Below are 17249 nucleotides of genomic sequence, written 5' to 3'. Positions count from 1 at the left end.
CTGTAGCATTTTTTATAATAGTCAAGACATAGAAACAACTTAAGTATCCATCAACAGATGAATGAAGAAAATGTTTAATATATAGAATATTATTCAGCCATAAAAAAAATGAAAGGAAATCCTCCCATTTGTGACAACATGATGGACTTGAGGGCATCATGCTAACTGAAATAAGTCAGATGAAGAAAGATAAATGCCATATGAGCTCATTTATATGTGGGATCTAAAAAATCTGACCTCATAAAAATAGAGAATAGATTGGTGGTTGCCAGAAGCAGGGAAATGGGCAATGGTGGTCAAAAGGTACAAACTTCCAGTTATAAGATAAATAATTTCTGTACATGATAAAGGTACAGCAATGGTGACTATAGCTAACAATACTGTATTGTATATTCGAAAGTAGCTGAGAGAGTAGATCTTAAAAGTTCTCATCACAAGAAAAAAATTGTAACTGTGAGGTGATGGATGTTAACTAAACTTATTGTGGTAGTTATTCCACAATATATACATATAACCAAACATTATGTTGTACACCTTAAAATAATATGTTATATGTCAACTACATCTCAATAAAACTGGTTGGAAAAAAGACTTGCTGCGAAGAGAATAAAAAGCAGAACAAGAAAGTTAAGGACTAAACATGAAGAAAAGGAAGGAACTAAAAATGTGACATGATACTGAGGAATGGAGGGAATGTAAGAAGTGAAATCCATTTTCCTGTTCTCTTCAAGTGAAAATGAATGATTAGATATACCAAGAAATGACATTTTTGGGAAAAAAAATATTCTGGTACTTTTGTTTTCTAATATTCAGAAATTTCTGTAAGAGTTTGCATTCAACATGTTGTTATATTTGTAAGCCCTAAAATTTTTGAAGTATGCCATCACCTACTCTGCTCACGGTGAATCACTGACCCTATCAGAGGTGACCACTGTATCTGTAATCTCTACATTTGTTGCAATGCCTGTATCTAATCAAACAAAAAATTTAATTGATGTTTTGATAAAATGTCTATTTTGAGAGAATGCTAAGAATAATCTCTTTAATAATCAACTATTATAGCCATCAATCACAGATCAGCATCCTCCCTCATACTTTCGAAAATCACCCCGTCTTGATTTCTAACCCAGTATCCTTGTTTCCTAAGAGGAAGAATATACATCAGATTTTTTGTTCTTTTCTGCAATGCGGTGCTTACAGTTCACATACATTTGGTAATAAGGATCATAAATAAATAAAAATAAAAAGCAGGCATCATAAGTTCCCCACAGAAGATAGTATGGCAAGTATAAAGTGTCTGTCTCTCTTTTAATCAAATACACCAAGTTAGAAAATTAACAAGAATAAAGAAATTGGCAATACCTTTGGACAAAAACAACTATCTATTCGACTTTTTAAAAAAGCTATATGAAATGAAATTATTACAAACTTTCAATACCAAAGTATACTCCAGTATTTTTTTTATTCTTTTCACCAGAAGCACTTATCCTTATCCATAAGATGCTGTAGATATATTTCTTCCCTTTTCAACTCATGTCATTCTGTGCTTACTGCTTTATTATTTTGTGGTCTTTGTTTTGGCAGATGCACAAGCAAAATCTGATTCCAACAGTTTGACCCTTCTCACTTTTTATGTTCTCTAGGGCATAATAAAACCCAAGATACAATCCCTCAGCAGTTAATGAAGCTTAACCTCCCACCCTCTTAATTACCAATGCATTACACCAACTATGGGCATCATATTCCTCTCTAAGCTATTTTACAATTCAGCAGAAGTACTACTGAGCTATTATGTAGCAACATAATCCATGCAGCATGAGAAATCCTTCTTAAAAATAAAATCTTTTGATCCTTGCATGTTTCGGTAACTGTATAATTAATACTACTTAAGCATTATGCATGTATCGGTAAGTATATTATATTGTATCAGTAAGTATATTACTTTGTTGATTTATGGGGGTTTTTGGAGGGAATACTTATTTTCTGAAAGTTGGAAAGAGAAACAAATCCAAAGATATTACTGATTATCATAATTTGAATACAAACATGGTCCAAATATTTAACCTGAATATTGATTTAGTAAAGGTATGTTCTCCACATTATCTTCATTTAACTATTCAAAAGTATGGGGTGGGGGAGTGACTTTAATTGTTAAAAGCATTCAGAAATGTAGACCGCAGGGAGTAAGTTAGAAGGTCCTGGGGTGTAGTTGATGTTACATGTTTTTAAAACTCAGAGATTTTAAGATTAGTAATGAGTGAATTATCTTGTTTCAAACCAAATGCAGTACAGATTAGGGGACCTCTTAGTACAATTTCAGATATTTTTTCTTGAATATAAAGATAGAAAAATTACTGCTATTACAAGAAGGATGGTGAAAAACACTTTCACATCAGCATACAAAAATTATTTTAACTAAACTCTCAAGTTAAGCTACTGACAAAACTGATGCTTGTAATTTGGCAAGCAAATCACATTTCTCCTTAAAATGTAAACCAGAAATGTGCTGAGAAAGCTGGAAAAACCTCTCTTTCAATTTTCTTGACTAAGATAGAGGGAAGGAGCAGGATACATGAAGAAAAGGAAATGGAAGTCTGCACTAGAAGTATTCAGAAATGAAGAGAAAGAGTTGCACTAAGTTTAATAATAATACCTTCAATTAAATGCAAATATAATTTAATTATTTTAAAACATTACATTCTAAGCCATCACATTTTTAAGAGCACCAGTCACAGAAGCATCTCAAAGCAATTTTGACGTGTATTAACCTCTGAGTTCTACTGCAACCTAGTAGTGAGAATGGGAAAATGAGGTACAGGCAAATTTACATTTCTTATCTAGGTCCCAGCAATATGCCTGCTAATACCATAAACAGCACTCCTAGTCTTGACCAAAGCAGCCACAGGTTTCAGTACTGTCTATTGATGACATTGACTTAAAAGGAGTTTAAGGGGAAATGCACTGAGTGTCTTGGCATTCTGATATTAGCTTCTGCAATTATTTTCTCACATATATAAAAAAACTCAAAACTGTCAAGCTGTTAAGAACAAGTCTCTATGAGGTCTATATTAATTTTATCAATTTTCCTCAATAGATCAACTTAGATACAGAATTTATGATTTTATAAATCAAAACATAAGAGCTATATTACATATTCCTTCAAAACAGTCTCTTTACTTCAAACTGACTTCTTAAGAAGAAAGCTTAAAATAAAAATACCATGTTTTTACTTATAGAGAGGCAAGAATGCACTGTTGGAATCTATTAATAGTTTTATCCATAAAAATTGGAGTTTTCCTTTCTAGGTTTTTTTACAAAGTAAAGTTCTTATATTCAGTGTTGTCAATGTTTAATCTGGCTCTGACTGCACAACAAATAAAATTCATACTCAGAGAGATAATACAAGTTAAAGTGAAGAGAGCTACTAACTAGGTAACTACTACTGTTAAAAATGTGAACTTCTGTGTGTGTATATGTATTATGTATGTGTGTGTATACATACACATGTATATGTGTATATATGTATATTTTTATATATATTATGTTCCTAGTTATAGAAAGAATGGTGAACAATGTCCTTATAATAGGACATATCTTGATTACAAAACATTTTGTGAATTGTTTTAAAAAGTAGACTAAACTTTCCACTTACTCACTGGTATTAACAGCTTTAGTTATTAGTGAGATCATATGTAATAACTCCTTTTAGTAAATGTTTACTGTATAAGGGTGTATATTAACCTGTTATAAGAAAATATGACATATGAAAATCTACATTAAGCAAACAAGTTATGCAATAATAAGTTATAAAAGGATTCTTATGTTGGCAAAGAATTCCTACAAAATTCCTTTAAGTATTAAGTCTCTTTATTGAATATAAACTAATTTCTAAAAACCGATATAAATAAAACATTTCTAAATATAATTATTTTAAAAGTTGAGAAAGTGACAATAATCTTATAATTATTTACTAAATCTTTACATTGTTGGAAAAGAAGTATTCTAAAGTTTCATGGATATCTATTGTCAAAGAAATCTCAATTAGGAATGAAATCAGGCATTACCTTCATTTAAGGGGTCCTGATCAGTTAAATTCCTAACTCAGGAGCACACAACAAGTGACTGGTTTTATTTGTTTGATGTGATTTTTTTTTTTTTCCAGAATAAACCCAGCTTATGGAAAGTGTCACAAACAAAAATCCTTAGGGTATTGTGGGGTACTAAAAGAAACTGGATATCACTTTATTTTTATTAAATTTGAAAACTATTTTCTGTAGTACATTTGGTGTTAGTAGAATAGAACTCATTCTTTTTGTTCACTGACTACTGAGAAGTAGAGGTAACTGGGTAAAAGCATAAAATAGGTTTTCTTTAATTCTATAGCACCCTGTATGTTACAGTCTATTTTAAGAGATGAAAGGTAAGATCAATATCTCTGATATTGATATGCAAGGTAAGATCAATATCTCTGATCTGAAACTTCATAGTTTCAGATCTGTTTTCTACTTCCAATTTAAGTCTTCATTTTAATGCTCTCTACCATGTTTCTGAAATCTAGCACAGACTTTCAGACTCACATGTATGCACACACAAACTGTAGTGAGAATATTTTACAAAAACAATAAGCACGTTTCAAATGCCTCTGATTTTGTTAATATACCATAATGTGAAAAGATGGATGTGAGGAACTAAGGCCCTTTTCTGCAACTGCCTGTCAGTTTCTGGTGAACAAAAAAAAACTTAAATTAGAAAAGAAACACTGAAAGAATCATCCCAACACTAGCTGGAGAAATAGCCCTGTATTTTGGGGGTTTTCAACAGTAGAGTTATCCTTTTGTACATAATAAATCTTCACAGACTGTCTATTTAATTTATGATCCTTGATAGTATACAGCCGTTCTCCTTCCATGGTATCCTTTAATGTTTCATTAAATGGGACAACATGTTAATTTGGGAGGCTGATTTTCTTTTAGTTTGAATGGCTCTGGTTTTCAAATTTTGAAGTCATTTATCCACCCCCAAAAGGATTGAATACTTTCTCTTCTGAATACTTTTTCAGAAAAAGTATTCAAAAGAAAAATGAGTCCTATTTCTAATATTCCCAATGCTGACTTTCTATGGCTTCTTTTCCAAGAATGATAAAACTAATAATAGTTTTAAGATTTAAACATTTCTTTTGCCTATAGCAAAACCATCAAGTACTCACAACAATTCATTTTTTTATGGGTTCAAAATAAAATTTTTAAAGTAAATGTGAGGGCTGGAATAGGTGTTTTAAGATTTAGAAAGCAAAACTCCAGATATTTCATTTTTAATTTGGAGCTCCAGAATAGGTAGGCAGGCTATCATCCCTATCTTAATATGAAAGGTTAAGTGACTTGTGCAAGGTCCTGTAGCTAGTTAAGCAGCAACACAGAAATTAAAATCTAAGCTCAGATTTGAAGTATATTTCATCTTCTTAAGGATAAATATCCTATCACACAGTGTGGCATTTTGCTATATAACTTAGGCTACTTTTCTGCATGCAAAATTCCTTTCTTTTGTTGACTGAGGTACAAACATCAATGCCAAATGTGTGTTTATTTTAGTGTTATATCAAAAATTTCTCATTAGGTAGTGACAGAGAGGTGGGTTTATCTTCTTTTATATTTTTTATCTTATCTTTCATTTCCTTGTTGGAAAATAAGGCACATACCATCTTTTAAAAGCTGCCTACAAATGTAGGTCACTGGAAACAGTACTGAGCTTTTGCATGTTTTTTCTTAGTCTTTTTAATTTGCCAAAGAAACTCGAACTGTGGCTGCCAGGGGAGAACTCAGAATTTTAAATAAGCTCTCACAAGTAGCTAGGGAGGGAAAAAAAGAGGGGAACCCTAGGGTCAAACAGCAAATTTCTGGCTCAACTAGCACTGAAAAGCTTATAGATAGCCTGATAATTTTCTGAACAAATAAAATGTTGACAAAGAAGTGAAGGGAACATATTCTGATTATAACTCTGCCTTCAAAGACCTTTTAATATTTGTATTTATATTATGGACAAAAGATACACAGTGATAAAATAGTTTTGATAGGATGTACATTAAATATTATACAGGCTAGAAAAAGCAAAAATGTGTGGGAAAATGTGTAATGTATAAGGTGTTGAGTATGCATAAAGCTTGCAAAGTGGAATACAGAAGGGCCAGAAAATAATTTTTAATTATTTATAGCATGTAATATTACTTTTGTTCTGAATCATAAAACTACAACTTTGGAGATGAACATAATTTAAAAAATGTTCAATGATATATTTGGCCAACCAAGGGATGTTTCTTTAACTTCGTTTTTATAGCTGTTTCAATTTTTGTCACTTAAAAAAAAACATGGGCTGGATCTGAGACATTTTTGTATTCTGTGTACTCAGAAGGACCAGACTGTACTACAGTGTACTAAGAGCAAACTGACCACTCACTAGATTTCTAATTCTTGTTCCATGATCAGTAAATAACAGATGCATGGCAAACAGACTTAATCTTGACACCAAACTGACAGAAGGAAAAGAAACCTTTTTAACAGTAACTCAAACTTTACATTGTTAGCAAGTAATACCGCTTTATCTAACTCTAAATCAATATCTCTGACCTCAATTAAAACCAAGGAATCAAATAAAGGAAAATATACAAGGTACAGTGAATAAGATCTTAACAAATGAGTTCAATATTTGGGTAAAAGGCTGATATTTTGGGATTTAAAATAATGCTTTCAAATTATTAAGATACACTTTTAACTTTTACTTATGGATTTAAAGTCTGTGAAAAAGAATTCTGAAGATGTTAGACTAAATATTCATACTTCACTATTTTGTTACCAAGTATCTTATTACTATATTAATTTATCAAATATCATATGGTTTATTTTCAATGAACTGAAACTCATTCCAGGACATAGATTATTGTAAAGTAATTCATTTTCAATATGAAAGATTTTCTCAATAGTAAATATGGGAAATTTCACCATAATTGATTTTAAATTTGAACTATTTATTTACCAATATGTTTGATGTTAAAAAATATTATATGCTATAATCCTTTAATAAACATCAAGGTAGTTGGGACACCCCTGCTGGTAACCAGGTACCTATCCTGGGTACACACTAAAAAATACAACTTTGAAGCTCCTTAAAAGCATTCTAACCTCCCACTTTGTTCTAACTGTGGTTGATGTTAGTGCATAGTGTATATAACAGGTAACTCAAAAAGTTAATGTAACAAGTCAAGAATTAACCCTTTGCTCTAGATATTAGATATCTCTTCCTGAATGAATATTACCTACCTGGCATGTCATCACTAAAAAATATTCAAATTAAGTTTTTGAAACTGACTTTAGCATATTATGAAACAGCATTTAAATTTACTTCTGAAATTTTACTTTCTTTAATTCTATATGTATTAACACATACCATCATATTGTTAAAAATTATGAAAAGGATATAAATAATAGAGAAATCTTAGCATTTTCAAGTTCTTAAGAAATGTTTGGGTGTGCATGTGTGTACATAATTTTTTATTTCATAAAAAAATCAGCTGATCTACTGATAAATGTTTAAATATTTTAACATTAAGACGTAATTTTGCTATATTAGAAAACATTCCATAGAAAGTTTTCATAGAGAATACCCATCACTATATTTGAGATGATCAAGAAAATTCTTTTAGATAAAAAAGTTAACTGAAAAATACTTACCATAGTGTTTTTAAAAGCTTTAACAACATCAGGTATATTGTTCTATAGGATTTTCTAAGGGGTGTAACTTTTCAGCGTTACATCTTTAATGCTGACTGCCTGAAGCTCTGACTACAGTAGGCATGAATGTTTCCAAAGGATGATGGATAAATTGCTGGGTGGTTATAAATTTTAGGCAGCTGATGGGCTTTTTATCCTTTACTTGTCTTTTAGTTATACACAGTTTTAAGATAATTATGGTCTATAAGATTGTCTTTTCCCTTTTCTTGTACCAGCAATAGTTGCCTTGGTTATAGGCTCCAGAAATCTCCAATCATATACATCATAAAATTAAAACTAAGCAATTATAGCATTTCCTCCCTACATTGTATCTCTAAACACTGTTAATACCTTGGGTTTTGGTCACTCATTTTTGGGCTGTTTGATACAAATAAGTCTTCAGTATAACTTTGAGCTGGGCACACTGAAATCCCAACTGAACATTATGTAGAAAGTACATAATATACATACCTACTCTTATAGGTGCAGAAATTCTACTTTTCTATATTAGTATTCAACATCTCACTTTAAACTACAAAAATATTTTGTTCATTTTTCTCAGAGATGCTAAAAACTTTGTCTATATACTGGTATTATGAAGAATATACATAACTGAAATTTTTATCAGCCATAATTTTCTCATCCAGTCTGTTTTAAATGTGTGAACACTAAACATTAAACATATTGTATATATTAAAAACAATACTTTTTGTACTTCCTTATAGAAAAATGAGAATGGCATATTATTCCTTTAAGTCAAATATTGTTATACTGCTACATATTAAACATGTAAGGAATATAAGATGATAAGATTAAGAATTTAAGAAACATTGCTTTCTTAACTGGCTGGATCCTTCTACATTCTCATTAGCCAGTAGCTTTGCATGGGATTCAAACAATTCTCCAGTCACTTTGATCAACCTCAGGAAATTTTGCATCTTTGGCAAATTTTGAAATTGTTTTGCATTATACTCAAGAATATTCAACATATGGCTAACAGGAACAGACCAACTCACAAATCTAATGATGAAAAAATACACTAGTGTTACATGTGAGGGATGTGGGCAGAGGGTCAAAATTTTTAGGAGGGCAGCCCAAAATTTATAGGAGGGCTATTTGTATGATTTGGCAAATTTGGTTTTCCAATGCAACCTTGTAACTTCAGGGACTTAGATCCTGAGAATGTGCAAAACAAAGATCCTCGTATATAATCCTGGGACATTAACTACAATATGTAAAGAGCTCGTACAGAGCAATGAGAAAAAAAATGGACAGAGACAAAAACCTACTATGAAAAACAAGGAAGAAATGCAGAAGGCTAACAACCATAGGGGAAAATATTCTGCTTTGCTGTAAACAAAGAAACGTGCAACAAAGCAGTATTTCCCCATCAAATGAACGTTTTTAAAATTATTTTTTAAAAAAAGAAAAGAAACATTACTGATGAGTGAAGATTCTATTAACTCAAAAACTAGATATATCTTCATAGTAGAGGTGCATGAAATACAAGAACATAATCAAAATTAAAATAGTTTAAAAATGAATCACTAAATAAGTTTCATAATGTAGGGAAATGTTGTGTGTACATGTTATTTAGCATATACAGCCTATAACAATTTCATTACTCATCTATACAAGTGATTTTAGTTAAAAGCAAATAATGGCATTAAAATCAAAGAAGATAAATTTTTCCTGAGGATCACATACTCAAATTTATAATTAATTTAATATTTAACTTCACTGAGTACCTTATTGATAAATATTCAATTGTCATGTAAAGCAAACTTGCTATTCAAATAAAAACAACTTGTTCTAGGCTACTCATTATAAATAGAAGAATGAGATAACTTTAAAAATGCAGCATCGGGCTTCCCTGGTGGCGCAGTGGTTGAGAGTCCACCTGCCGATATAGGAGACACGGGTTCGTGCCCCGGTCCGGGAAGATCCCACATGCCGCAGAGCGGCTGGGCCTGTGAGCCATGGCTGCTGAGCCTGCGTGTCCGGAGCCTGTGCTCCACAACGGGAGAGGCCACAACAGTGAGAGGCCCGCGTACCGCAAAAAAAAAAAAAAAAAAAAAAAATGCAGCATCAAATCTGCAATGTTATATTAAGTAAATCTAATGCTTAAGATGATTAGGTTTTTGTGGAGTAATTATAATGTCTTTGATAATACATTCTAAGTGCACAAGATAAAGTAAAATAGATCTGATGACACTAGAATACATTCTTCAGTTAAAAACACCTATGCTAGGCTAGAGCAAGAGAAACTTTTAAGACATTAAAAATAAATGGTCATACCATTTTAACATTTATTTCCCTTGAAATGTAAGATGAATTTAAGTTCCAGGAGATTAATTAGCATGTTGTTATAAACTGCATCTCAGTAATAGTGAAAATTCAAATATGGGAAAGCCAAGTAAAATATCTGTCAACACTGAAACCAACAGTACTTCTTATAAAGAAAAAATTCCAGAGATATATCAATCACTGAGAATTTATTTCAAATAATCATCTTTAAAATATTATTTAACATAACAGAAAATTATCACTAATAGTTTCTTTTCTTCTAATAAGACAGTCTGCATTTACATGGAATGTGACATTACAGAGGAATAATTTTCATAAAAGAAATTTTAAGTCCAATATGCTGATTTAATTCTTTTGCCTGAGATAACCTTCATTTAAATATTTTAAAGAGCAGCAGTAACTTAAAAGTTATTCCTACATTTTTGAAATCCAAACAGAATATACTATTTTTTCATATTGATGTGAATAAATGATAGTTAGCATTATCATGCTAGAATGCTAGAATAGATTAGTGTATATTGGGGGTGACTAAATACAGGTTCACTGGGCTACATCAATATATGGATTTAATCATATTGGGCATATGGTAGTCTAAACTTAGAAAAGCTTATCTGGATCAGGTAAGATGACTTGTTTCCATCCCTTTTAACCGTCAGAAACTGGGAGTCTTTAAACCTGGGGTAAATGAAGACTTTGAAAGAGGTACATGATCGTGAGAGTTTTAAGGAAGTCAATTTTTTGATCTTCAACTTTAACAAATACTCTAGTGAAAAATGACCTCCTAGAGAATGTGCCAGTGATAGAAGTGCAAGTTCCCCTTTGCCAATCCCCTTTCAAATCAACCTTTCTCACTTCACGAGTGAAAGGTTTACTTCTCATTGTCCCAGGAGTAAACATCTCTGCAGTACCAAACAAAAAGACAACCTAAAATATCTATTTGGTATAGAAAATGTGAATGTTCTAATGACTGGGGAAATTATCCTTTTTTCACTGTTTTCAGCAAAATTTTAGGTGGACCTAATAGACTAGACAAATAATTTAAAGTAATTTATGTTGATAGATACCGTGTGATTTCTTTTTGTGTATTACTCAGAAAAAGTGAAAAAATAATTTGAGGGACATTACAATAACACAACTCTCTCTATTTACTTAACTATGAACAGCTCACATCTGCAAAAGTAAAAAATATGAATAGAGTTGATGTTGAATCCCATCCCATTCTAGCAATATTCACACAATTATATGTCCTAATGAAGCAATGCAGTGTGAACATTTTTATGTCTATTGATACACTGTATGAAACAATAATTGTAATGGCGACTGAAATAAGAAGAAATGTGTTTAACACTTAAAGTCTTTTGAGACAAAAAGTTTAAAATAAATTTAAATATGAAGTTACAGAAAAACTATCATAAGGTTATTAATAAAAATATTGAGCATAAAATGTACTACATTCTGACAAAACTCCATGAGGAGTGAGTGGAATAGAAAATATGAATTCAAGGAAAAAATGATTGATGTAAAATTTCCAGTTGTTAAAGAAGAGCTTGCTTATGTAGATACTTCTAAAAATAATGATACTGACATCAAATTGCTATTATTTAGATTGAGTTGGATACAAGACTGATATAAAAGTCTTCAACTAAAAAAGGCAATATTTACAATAACATCTTTGCAACTAAATAATCTCATAACGAAAATTTTTACATAACTTAGTATACAAGACAATACATAATTAAAAAAATATTTTTAGAAGTATGAGTGCAAAAAAGGTGGGAAGATCACTGTACTTTACTATCTGGAAAACTGGCCAAGATATAGGATGTGAGTGATAATTGTTCAATGTAGGTTAATAAATAAATGTGAAATGCCTTCTTTGGTTTTAAATGTAATCTTTGTATTTTCAGTAAAATTGAATTAGAGTTCTCTAGAGAAATTGTATGAACAGGATGTGTGTCTGTGTGTGTGTATACACACACACACATATACATATATATATGTACACATATACATACCTCTTCCTGTAATAACATTTACTGTAAGGAATTGGCTCATATGATTATGGAGGCTGACAAGTCCCCAGATATGCACAGCAAGCTAGCTGGAAACTCAGGAGAGCTGATGGTATAGTTTTTGTCCAAATGGAAAACTAATGGTGTAATTCTGATCCAAAGGATAGCAGACTTGAGACTCAGGAAGAGCTGATGTTTCAGTTTGAATCCGAGAGCAAGAAAAAGTTGATGTCCAAGTTCAAAAGCAGTCCAGTAGAAAGAATTCTTTCTTATATGGGGAAGGGTTAGCCATTTTGTTCTATTTAGGCCTTCAACTGACTGGATGAGGCCCACCCACATTAGAGAGGGCAATCTGCTTTACTCAGTCTACCGATTTAAATGTTAATTTCATCCAAAAATACCCTCACAGAAACACTCAGAATAATGTCTGATCAAATTTCTGGGCACCCTATGGCTTGGTCAAATCGACACATAGAATTAACTACCACAAGTCCATCCCTTGCTTACTTGGCACCCATACATATCTCCTTAAACCATACTTGGCTCCAGATGAAGACAATAACGAGGTTGTAATTCCACATTCCTAGCTCTGTCACCTAAGATTGTCTTATCCTGGGTTCCTCCTCCCTGCACTATGGCCTGGACACTTTGTATGCAGGAAGCTAGGGAAGTTACAGGACTTACCTTGTTTATTTTGCATAACTCAGGAATCACTGTCCTTTACTGTGTGATGATCAAAGTTTTGAAGACAGTTGTTTCATATATTTTGTCCTGTTTTTTAGTTGTTTCAGGCATGATGACTAGTCTGGTCCTTATTAATCTACTTTGGTCATAAGGACAAATTTAATAAGAGTCTATGTTTTTTGACTCTAGTTTTATATTTTTCTACTACATTATAAAACTGCTCTATGAATAAAGGTTTGCAGAATCTAATTACTTGCATATATGACTAGCTATTTTAAGAAACCCTGATGAAAAGATAATATTTCTTTTATAATTTTAAAATCCTTCACATAATCCAAAGAAGGGCATGTAAAGTACACTGAAATTTTTTTACTACCAACTTGTACAGATCAAGGTACCTAAGAAAGGCATCAGGGATTAGTTTTCAAATAAAAAAATGTAGTTCTCTAAGGCAAAATGTGGAAGTATACTATAGGCTTTAATATCAGTTACCTAGGTTGGAGGAGGGAAGAAGGAAAAATAAAACAATTTATTTAAAAAAGCATATATAGGGCTTCCCTGGTGGCGCAGTGGTTGAGAGTCCGCCTGCTGATGCAGGGGACACGGGTTCGTGCCCCGGTTCGGGAAGATCCCGCGTGCCGCGGAGCAGCTAGGCCCGTGAGCCATGGCCGCTGAGCCTGCGCGTCTGGAGCCTGTGCTCCGCAACGGAAGAGGCCACAATAGTGAGGCCTGCGTACTGCAAAAAAAAAAAAGCATATATAGGTCTTCCTGCCTATGGCTTGGTGAACATTTCCTATATGGCTATAAAGATGTCTGATAAAAAATCTTAGGCTCAGTATGTTGTGGAATGGGCTGTGAAGAACCTATATAGCTTCTTTACAACAATGATTTTGGCCTTTACTCCACTGCTTCTAGCAAGTACAGTACTATTCAGAAACTGTCCAAAATGATTAAGGCCAGGGAAAAGGAACAAAAGAAAAAACAAAAATATCAAGAAAATATTACAAAAGATTAATAGCAGAAATAAGAATAAAGGAAAACAGGCTCTTCAACCAGAAGAAAATCGTTTGGAAAATTATACAAAGGTTTTCTTTTTGGACTTTTTAAAATTTAATAAACAAAGTCTGACCCATATGAAAGAATCATGTTAGTTTTGACCTCAGTATTATAGTAATTTTTATGTGTGGGTGTAGAAATTTGTTGGTGTCTGTTGATAGTTATTGTAAATTAGTATTTATTATTCTACAAGTTTTTTATAAATGACTTAGTCATTTGTCATTTTGCAAACTACACAGTGAAATGAAAACACCCTCTGAGAGAAAATGATTTTAGATTATGAATTCTAATCAAATAATGGCTTAAAAGTGAGTTCCTGCTCTGTACAAAGAAATTAAGAATTCTAAAAGTCAGAATTGTCTTCTCTGAGGTGAAAAATATGCTTTGGCATAAAAAAGATATATTATTTCAAGCGCATATTTTAGTATTATTGCTTATTTCTTGGAAGGGAATACTTTCTGGAATTCTCAAAACAAAATAATTTTAATAAATGAGTACTTCTAATTTCTCTATCTTTTTTCTGACTTACATCTTTGGAATACTGGTAATATAATATCTGACAATATTCTGCAGTTGTTTTTCTTTACCTACATTTTTTATTAGTTTATAAAGTGCTCATATCATTACTTAATAGTAATTTTATTGTCAGTTTTAAATAGCTTATTAATATTTACTCACTGTGACATAAATTTTAGTTTAAAAAACTGTCCAAGAACGAATTTTAAAATGCGATTATATATTTAAATAAATTTGATACTTCTCTTTAAGAGAAAAAAATACGTGTGTGGTCCCATTAATGTATTTAAATATAGTTTGTACATATACAAATACATATCTTATTTACATATATATAAACAATATTTTTTGTGAAATATTCAAAATGCAATATTGAATTAGTATACTCTATACCTGTAAAATGTCAGCAGGGTCTTCTTTTGCAGATGCAACTAACAAAGTATGTCCAGTGACAATTCCTTCTGCCAGGAAATACTTGAAGAGCAAAGGAGAATAAATATTATATTTATCCTCTTCTGTAAGAAAGAAAAAAATTATAGTAAGAATCCTACCATATACTAGGATATTTATGGTAGGATGTTTTTATATTCTTTTCTCCTTAAAACAAGTCTATGAGGTGGGGCAATAACTATGTCTTCCTAAGGTACAGTTAGATAGGCTAAAATATTATCTAGATACTCAATGGGAAGGAGGTACTTTTAATAGAGTCTTTCTGATTCCAAAATCATTCACCATCTACTACACCACCTCTGATATCCATAAAATTTAGAAGGTTATGTATGATTATGTTAAAAAATCAGAGATTTGGTTTTTTCTTTACTAAGATTTTCTCAGGTACTGCACCTCTAAAATGGCTATATTCCCTACCAACCAGTTGTAAACTCACACCTCATTACTTTCATGTCACAAGAATTAAACACTTAGTGTTAGATTTGCGGTTACCAGAGGTAGAGAGTAGGGGTAGGGGGAATTGGATGAAGGCAGTCAAAAGTTTCAAACTTCTACTTATAAGATAAATAAGTACTGGGGATGTAATTTACAACATGATAAATAAAATCAACACTGCTGTATATTATATATGAAAATTGTTAAGAGCGTAAATCCTATGAGCTCTCATCACAAGGAAAAAAATTATTTTCTATTACTTTAATTTTGTATCTACATGAGATCATGAATGTCCACTAAACTTATTGTGCTAATCATTTCATGACGTATTAAGTCTAATGATTGTGCTGTACACCTTAAACTTATACAGTGCTGTATGTCAATTATATCTCAATAAAACTGAAAGAAAAACTAGCCCATATAAGGATGAAATTATACCAATCTTAAAAGTAATCGTTCAGAAAAAAGGAAAAACTGAAAAGAAATACTTCAGAACTCATTTTATAATGCCATAATTACTTTGATACCAAAACTAGGCCAAGACATCACAGGAAAAGAAAGCTACAGACTAATATGCCTCATGAACATTTATGAAAATAATTTCTAAAATATCCAACCAAAACTCATTAGTATATAAGAAAGAATAATATGATATACTATGATTAAGTGGGGTTTATCACAGATATGCCAAGTTGGTTTTTTATTTTAAAAATCACTGTACCGGAGGACGAAGGGAAGATGGTGAAAGAGTAAGACGCGGAGATCACCTTCCTCCCCACAGATACACCAGAAATACATCTACACGTGGAACAACTCCTACAGAACACCTACTGAACGCTGGCAGAAGACCTCAGACCTCCAAAAAGGCAAGAAACTTCCCACGTACCTGGGTAGGGCAAAAGGAAAAAGAATAAACAGAGACAAAAGGATAGAGACGAGACCTGCACCAGTGGGAGGGAGCTGTGAAGGAGGAAAGGTCTCCACACACTAGAAGTCCCTTCTCGGACGGAGACTGCGGGTGACAGAGGGGGAAAGCTTCGAAGTCTCGAAGGAGAGCACAGCAACAGGGGTGTGGAGGGCAAAGCGGAGAGATTCCCGCACTGAGGATCAGTGCCGACCGGCACTCACCAGCCCGAGAGGCTTGTCTGCTCACCCGCCGGGGTGGGCGGAGCTGCGAGCTGAGGCTTGGGCTTCTGCCAGAGCGCAGGGAGAGGACTGGGCTTGGCGGTGTGAACACAGCCTGCAGGGGGTTAGTGCACCGCGGCTAGCCAGGAGGGAGTCTGGCGAAAAGTCTACACCTGCCGAAGAGGCAAGAGACCTTTTCTTCCCTCTTTGTTTCCTGGTGCGCACAGAGAGGGGATTAAGAGGGCTGCTTAAAGGAGCTCCAGAGACAGGTGCGAGCCACGGCTAAAAGCGCGGACCGCAGAGATGGGCATGAGACGCTAAGGCTGCTGCTGCCGCCACCAAGAAGCCTGTGTGCGAGCACAGGTCACTATCCACACCCCCCTTCCGGGGAGCCTGTGCAGCCCGCCACCGCCAGGGTCCCGGGATCCAGGGACAACTTCCCTGGGAAAACGCACATGCTTGCCCCACACTCTGTGCCCCTCCCTCCCCGCACCCCTGGTCTGAGTGAGCCAGAGTCCCCGAAGTAGCTGCTCCTTTAACCCCGTCCTGTCTGAGCGAAGAACGGACGCCCTCCAGCGACCTACAGGCAGAGGTGGGGCCAAATTCAAATCTGAGTCCCTGGGAGCTGTGAGAACAAAGAAGAGAAAGGGAAATCTCTCCCAGCAGCCTCAGAAGCAGCAGATTAAAGCTCCACAATCAACTTGATGTATCCTGCATCTGTGGAATAAATGAATAGACAACGAATCATCCCAAATTGAGGAGGTGGACTCTGAGAGCAAGATTTTTGACTTTTTTCCCCTTTTCCTCTTTTTGTGAGTGTGTATGTGTATGCTTTTGTGTGAGATTTTGTCTGTATAGCTTTGCTTCCACCATTTGTCCTAGGGTTCTACCTGTCCGTTGTTTT

The 17249-nt window shown here is 33.4% G+C and overlaps 1 protein-coding gene across 2 annotated transcripts in view; it reads right to left on the bottom strand.

The window, feature by feature from the left end:
* Positions 1-17249, bottom strand: part of ELP4 (elongator acetyltransferase complex subunit 4) — a 257937-nt gene that overhangs the window by 203866 nt on the left and 36822 nt on the right. For both annotated transcript variants that reach the window (XM_032638892.1, XM_032638893.1), the window contains exon 3: positions 14729-14850. In XM_032638892.1, the coding sequence (XP_032494783.1) occupies positions 14729-14850 (122 nt within the window). The remainder of the gene's footprint in view (positions 1-14728; positions 14851-17249) is intronic.

The sequence above is a fragment of the Phocoena sinus genome, chromosome 8, assembly GCF_008692025.1.
Source record: "Phocoena sinus isolate mPhoSin1 chromosome 8, mPhoSin1.pri, whole genome shotgun sequence".
In the NCBI taxonomy this organism is placed as follows: domain Eukaryota; kingdom Metazoa; phylum Chordata; class Mammalia; order Artiodactyla; family Phocoenidae; genus Phocoena; species Phocoena sinus.
Note: the sequence above shows the minus strand (reverse complement) of the source record. Positions and strands in the feature narration are given on the sequence as shown.